The following is a 7277-nucleotide window of genomic DNA, read 5'->3' as shown; positions in this document are numbered from 1 at the left end:
TAGTGTATATATATATATATATATATATATATATATATATACTCTCAGATTAGTGCTCTTCATTGGTGATACACAAAATCAAAGAAACAATCAAAGAGGATAGGAAAGGGCAAAAGTGTGTAAAAATCAAAGAATGGAAAAATATTTACACAACCAAAAATTATCATACATCGTTAGCAGTTATATTTCTAAGAAAACATTTCACCTGGTGATGGGGGAAAAATCTGCAAATCTGAAATCATTTTTAAAAAGTTCTGTAACTGCCTTCCTGGAATGAGTCACGGTTATTGACATGTCATAAAGATAGCTTGGCCCAGAAGGTTATGCCAGAGTGAATAATGCTAAATTGCTAAAACCTACCAGTCTCAACCCAAGCAATATAAGTATGGTTGTATTATTTATCAGTTTTATATTTTTATTATCATTCTTCCTTAAAACTTGCTGACTTATGTGTCAAGACATTCTAAATATTGAGAAACCGAAATCCAATAACTAGTGAAAGAAGTTTTCATTTGCTAACTGATACTCAATATTAAAAGTATAATATTAATAGCCATGAAATAGTGCACATTTCCTACGGGTAAGGCACCTAGGAATCAAATTTCAAATGCATTGTCAATTGCATTGTTTTATTTAATCTCTCAGGAGCTCTTTGGTATAGGTGTTATTTCTATTTTACAGTACCTAGAGCTGACCTCTATAAAGTTAAATTCATAGTATGAGCATATATTAGGGAGACTACTGTTCAATTTTAGGAACTGGATATTCTGCAGCAAAAATACAGATTCTCATAAATACAGTATCTCATAAAGTTGGTGTCCTAGGTGGGAGAGACAGACAATAAAAAATATGTAAATTATGAGTAAGTTAAACTAGGTGGGGATAAGTTGTATAAAATGCTATGATATGGAACAGGATGAGTTGTAGAATGAATGGGGGAGCCATGGGAAGAGATGCTTTAACATGGGAATTAACATGGGAATCAGAAGTTACTTGCTGAGACCTAAATGGCAAGGGGCCAACACCCCAAGAACAGAAGAGAAGGCATTCTGGGTACAGGAACAACATGTTCAAGGTTCTGAGTCAGGCGGGAGCCATGTGAACTAGGAGTGTTGCTAGATAGAGCCAGAGGCATGCGGGTGGGGTGAGGAGACAAAGCGTTACACCACCCCACTCTATCACCTGTGAGGCTGAGACCCTGGAGTTTGAGTTTTATTCTAAGGACAATCAGAAGCCACTGATGAGTTTGCAGCAGAGGGATGATATTAAATGATTACTATTTTGCAAATATCACCTTTGAAGCTCTGACAAGAACGATTTAGAGTGGAGCACTCAGGAAGCAGGGATATGTATTTGAAAGTATTGGGGTGACCCAGCTGAAAGTTGACAAAAGCTTGGACTGGAGCCAGTAGGCAGAACAAATAGGAGATGAATAGTAGTAGGTCCATTTAGCTTATTTTTTGAAAAGCAGCACAGGGATTTGCAAAATACCGAGTCAAAATAGATTCCTGTTTGATTTTAAATAAGCGCTTTGTATGTTGGTCCTATATTCCAAGGTGATGAAGACTGCAGAGAAGCATTATTTTGGTGTGATGTGGATTTGAAATACTTCCTCTGCTTCCCAGTGGTGATGCTTAGAATGTAGCTGAGACTATAAGTGAAAATCACTGAAAGAGTTCAATGCAGTCAAAGGCTCAGTCTGGAAAATGGGAGGACCCAGACCTCTATCCTTTTTTTTCACTACAAACACTTGCTTTTCTTTTGTATAATTCAGCTTATTATGTATATTTTATTTAGTTCAAATGAGTATAATTTAAGATTATTTTAATCAATACCTCCATTTTACAAATGAAAACACATGAGTCCCAAACACATGATCAGTTTAACCAAGGTTAGATAAGTAGTAAGTAGCCAGCTTGGAATTTGAAGTTTAGTCTGCTGAATGTTGTTTTCCTGTTCAACTTTTTTTTTCTCCTGCCATTCTCCTGACTTGCTAGATACATTTAGAAATTTTGATAAGTAAATTATGTCAAACTAAAATAAAAAGCTAGAAGAAGGCTTATGATGTCAAGTATCTATGAATATTAGTTTGTTAAAACAAAACAGTAACAAAAATGTCCCAGGCTTAAAAGTACACTGCAAATTAATCTGATTCATATCATGCTGTTTTTTAATCATTACATTTTTAAATTAATTGTTAAACTTGGAACTTTTTGTTAAGGTGGCCCTGTTAAGAGCACATGCAGGGGAACACTTATTGCTTGGAGCTACAAAGAGATCCATGATGTATAAAGATATTTTGCTTTTGGGTAAGGTTTCTTCTAATTTAATGAAAAATTATGCATATTTTATCCTTAAAATAAAATATAAACTCTATATTCTGTATGTACCAAGCATTTACAGTGTTATTGCTTCACAGATCTGATTTAATTGATTCTGTCCTCCCTCAGCCCTAATTTTCCTTATCTTGATTGCATTAAGTTCACAGTGCAGGAGATGATTGGAGTGCACCAAGTTTTAAAAATGAAAGCAGATGTTATTCAATAAACATACTGAGGTATGCTTAAATCTTATGAGAAGAGAAATTAGTGATCTAAATGTCCACCTCTGCAGTTCAAATATGTTTCTACACTCCATTAGTCTCTCCAGAATAATTATTTTACACTTTTAAGTAATGTGTTTATTCTCTATAATATCATTGTCCTTAATATTCCATAAAAATCATTTAAAATGAGTTGGTGACAATGTTTAAAGAATTCTGTTAGACACAAGTGTTAGAAGAAAGAAAAAAAAAAAGAATAGTACCTAGAGAAGAAGACACAAAGGGAAAGCTTTGCTATTCACTAAATAATTATTCCAACCCCCACCTTACTTAACTCATAAAATTAGGGTTTGAGAGTTGAGATTCTTCTAATGTTATGAGTTTTACCTTTCTCTGGCTTGTGCAAAATGACTTTGTATTTTTGTGTGATAAATATTTTGGTTCCAAATATGAATGAATGCAAAACAATATAATGGTAGCTGATACTTATGAAGGACTTTTGACATATATGTTCTACTCTAAGTGCTTTACATGTAAAGACACACACTCTCAGTTAATCACTAAACTAAGAATTGTTCTGTGTAGCCCATTTTTAGATGAATAAATGGAAGTAGACAAGTTTACCTATGGTGAAAAGCTGGGAAAGGAGAGAGCCTGGATTCTAAATCACATAATGTGACTTCAGAGACTATGCCTTCAAATTCTATTAAATACTTCTTTTGCATTTCTACTAAATATCTCAAATGCTGTTTGATTTCACTATGGATCTGAATACAGCATATCCTGGAAAATTAAGTGTCTGCTGTATTGTTCAAAATTATTTTACCTTGAATAATTAGGTGAACTAACTTTTCCTAAGATAGAATTAGGCCCAAAATAAAGTCAAATGTGAAGTGATCCATATGTTGATTAGCTTAACTGTGTTGATCATTTCCCAACTTATGTGTATATGCAAACATGCTTTGTGCTTTCATTAGATACAATATTTTTGTCCAAAATCCTTTAATAAATCTGGGGACAAAAAGAGTAAGGTTAAATTATATGAACACATTTAGATGTGTTGTTGCCCTGAAGATTCTTATAAATAAACTTTTCATGACTATGACAAAAATATTTGGGATGTTAATTTAAAGGAAGGAAAGGTTTATTTTGGTTTATGGTTTCAGAGAGCCTGGCCCTGTTGCTTTAGAGTGCAGTGGTACAGTACACCATGGCACATGAATGTATGGCAGAGGCTTATTCACCCCATGGTAATAAGGTGGAGACAGAGAGAGACAGAGAGAGACAGAGAGAGAGAGAGAGAGAGAGAGAGAGAGAGACACCATGGTCCATCCTAATAGCTACTTCTTTCTATGAAGCCCTTCCATAATTTCTAATAATGGTATGGTCTGAGACCAAAATTTTGACATACTGACTTTGGGGATTTAAGACCTGAACTAAAAAAAATGTCTTTTTGTGCAGTGAAAGAACAGAAATTCTATGTTTTAAAATAGTAGCTTAGTTATATTTTATAGGTTATCAAATTACTTATCATATAATAGACAAATTTTTTCTCATTGAGTTAATGGTACTTTTTAAGTATATAGTACAGTTACATTTATCATTTGTTCTTGTATGTTTACATGACAATTTTAAGTTATAGAAATCTTGAGGAATTGCATAGTCCAGCTTTCTAGTCAATTTCTGAGCATCCTTAGATTCAGCACAATGAATATCCCAACTCTAGCTAAGGAAACCCAGGAAGAAGCATAGAGAATAAACAATCTAATGTGACAACTCAATAGAACATATGCATTAATTTTTAAAAATCATCTACTTAGGCTTGTTAATCCTGGGTGTCAACAGTTCTTACTCCTTTATAGTTCTAAGGCACCAAAGAAGAGTTGTTTTAGTCCTCTATTAGCAAGGAAGTTATGTTAGAATTTATATTGTGCTCACTAAGAAACTAATAAATGATGGACAAATAGGAAAGCTAACCAGTATATTTTGACTCTCCCTTGATTAGTCTGCACTTTTTTTTGTGTCATCACTAGTGATTGAGGCTGTTAAAATGCATGCAGTCACATTATCATCATTATTGGTCCTTTCAGTATTGAGTTTTTTCTCATTACTGACCTAACACTCCTGAGAGGTTATTTTCTAGCATTATTCCTTCAAGAGCAGCCCCTTTTGAATACTGATATGTAAAATTTATACAATGTTCTACAGTTTGGCAGAGGAAATGGATGATTTTTTTTTTTTCTTTTAGGAAACAACTATGTCATTCACCGTAACAGCTGTGAAGTTGAAATCAACCGAGTGGCCAATAGGGTTCTTGATGAGCTAGTCAGACCATTCCAAGAAATCCAGATTGATGACAATGAGTACGCTTGTTTGAAGGCAATTGTATTTTTTGATCCAGGTTTGTTTTCAAAATCTCATTAATAACTTACTACGAGGAAAGATGAACAGGCTTTCTGTATTAGAATATTTTCTCTCATCCTGTAGTCAGATTAAATCTTCACGTTGACCTTTCTTATCCTTATTAGATGCAAAAGGGCTAAGTGACCCAGTGAAAATTAAGAACATGCGATTCCAAGTGCAGATTAGTCTGGAGGACTACATCAATGACCGGCAGTACGACTCGCGGGGGCGGTTCGGGGAGCTGCTTCTGCTGCTGCCCACACTGCAGAGCATCACCTGGCAAATGATCGAGCAGATACAGTTTGTCAAACTTTTCGGCATGGTCAAAATTGACAACCTCCTTCAGGAAATGTTACTTGGTGGTGAGCGCATGGCAGGACTTCCATGTCAATGATTAGCATGACTGTAGATCCGTTAAAACAAGTTTGCCCCATTCTTTTACTTTTGTCCACACTTATTTAGTGTTTTGGAGTTGTCGAATGTCCCTGCTTTCCACTGTCCTCTTCCCTGACATAATAAATTCATTTTATTACATTTAGAAAATCTGCAAAACCCAATGAAGAGAGGGAAAAAATATCTGAACAAATCAAATCCTCATTCTTTGTCAGCCATCACTGTCTTTTCTTTCTACAGTGCCTTTACTTCGCTTTTCAGAGCCTTCCAAGCCCAAAAAACAGAAATGTATTTCCCACTTTTACGGCCCCTTGAAATATATGGTTTCTTATTTGCCCAATTCCTTTAAAACTTTAAGATTACAGAAATTGCAACATAGCCAAATATTTAATTGACACAGAATAGTAGAATAGGAAAATGAGATTTCGATGAAGTAATGTATGTCAGGAAGAAGTTAGAGAATCATTTATTTTATGTCTGATATAGATTAAACTCTTTGTAAAAATCACTATCATTTTTAGTACTCTGATGCTTAATATGGTCTTAAAGACATCTTTCTGAAATAAAGGTTGCTTATGCTATTAAGATGATGCCAAATATTATAAACTTGATGTAAGCAATTCTTGGAATTGTCTTAGCAACAGTCAGGAAACCTAATGATTCCAGGAAATGGCACACAAGGTCTGTTATTAATATACAACACTATGATGCAGGATTAATCTATCTGGTGTATAGTGAAAGCTGACATTGTTTTAATATGGCAGTACTTCTATCAATTCATTTTTAAATTCTCAAAAATGCACTTTGCAAATATTGCAATATTCAAGCTGTCAGTTAAAATATCCATGCCAAGGTAAAACTTACTGTTGCTTATCAACATCGCTAATGCAATCATCATTTTATTTTCTGCAGGTGCCTCTAATGATGGAAGTCACCTCCACCATCCAATGCACCCACATCTGTCTCAAGATCCACTTACTGGACAAACTATACTTTTGGGTCCCATGTCAACACTGGTTCATACAGACCAGATCTGTAAGTATCTGGGCTGCTTTTCTATATGACATTACTTATCTATTTGAGAAGTGGAATTTGGGAGAATAACCTATTACTACCCAGAAATTGCAAAAACTGGGTAGGATTTCCTTTGCAAAACTTTATTTTGGGAGATTGTAGTAATCACTTAGCTGCTTATATTCACTGGGTATGAATTTGCCACCCACACTGAACTTAAGTCTTTTTCATAGGCTTTGGGAGCACAAAAGATCATACAGGTACTCCTGGCTTTATCTGGTAGTGTTCAACAATAAAAATGATTACCTGAGCTAAAACCATGTACAGGAATCCTAAAAATCAATAGAAAAGTTATGATTGCTTATGATCATTAACAGTGTCAAAAAAAGAAGTCTGATTTTCATTACAGAGTATAAATGTATAGAGAAATTTAAAGAATACTGACTAATATACTACAATTTAAAACATTAAAAACAATTTTTGAATATTTTGTAGAAATGTTATGGAGTAGTTTGAACAGTGTCGCACTTTCTTTCATAACTTTTAATAGGAAATGAGCATCCTTTCTGTGCCTTTTACTCATTTAGAGGTTTGGATCAGCTTCCAATATTTTATTGTTTGTGTGTTCAGTGTCCTGGACTATCTCTGAGGATTTGTTTTGTGTGAAGAGTGTATTGATTTTATTTTCTCCAGAGTATCTTCGTTCATTTCATCCCATTCAGATTCTTCATTTATGTGGACAACTTTTTGCCCGCTCTATCTGTCTATCTATCTATCTATATCTATCTATCTATCTATCTATCTATCTATCTATCTATCTATCTATCTATCATTTATCTATCCTGGGGATTGATTCCAGGGCTTTGCCTATGCTAGGCAAGGGATCTACCAGTGAGGTTTTTTTTTTTTTTTTTTTTTTTTTTTT

At 34.3% G+C, this 7277-nt stretch overlaps 1 protein-coding gene across 2 annotated transcripts in view; it reads left to right on the top strand.

Annotated features, from left to right (window-relative positions):
- The window catches only part of Hnf4g (hepatocyte nuclear factor 4 gamma), a 131447-nt gene that overhangs the window by 120727 nt on the left and 3443 nt on the right, over nt 1-7277 (top strand). For both annotated transcript variants that reach the window (XM_010611261.3, XM_010611262.3), the window contains 4 exons: nt 2222-2309; nt 4791-4943; nt 5071-5307; nt 6251-6373. In XM_010611261.3, the coding sequence (XP_010609563.1) occupies nt 2222-2309; nt 4791-4943; nt 5071-5307; nt 6251-6373 (601 nt within the window). The remainder of the gene's footprint in view (nt 1-2221; nt 2310-4790; nt 4944-5070; nt 5308-6250; nt 6374-7277) is intronic.

The sequence above is a fragment of the Fukomys damarensis genome, unplaced genomic scaffold, assembly GCF_012274545.1.
Source record: "Fukomys damarensis isolate Sample0158 unplaced genomic scaffold, DMR_v1.0_HiC HiC_scaffold_5, whole genome shotgun sequence".
NCBI lineage: Eukaryota > Metazoa > Chordata > Mammalia > Rodentia > Bathyergidae > Fukomys > Fukomys damarensis.
The sequence above is the reverse complement of the archived record's forward strand: the minus strand, read 5'-3'. Positions and strand labels throughout refer to the sequence as shown.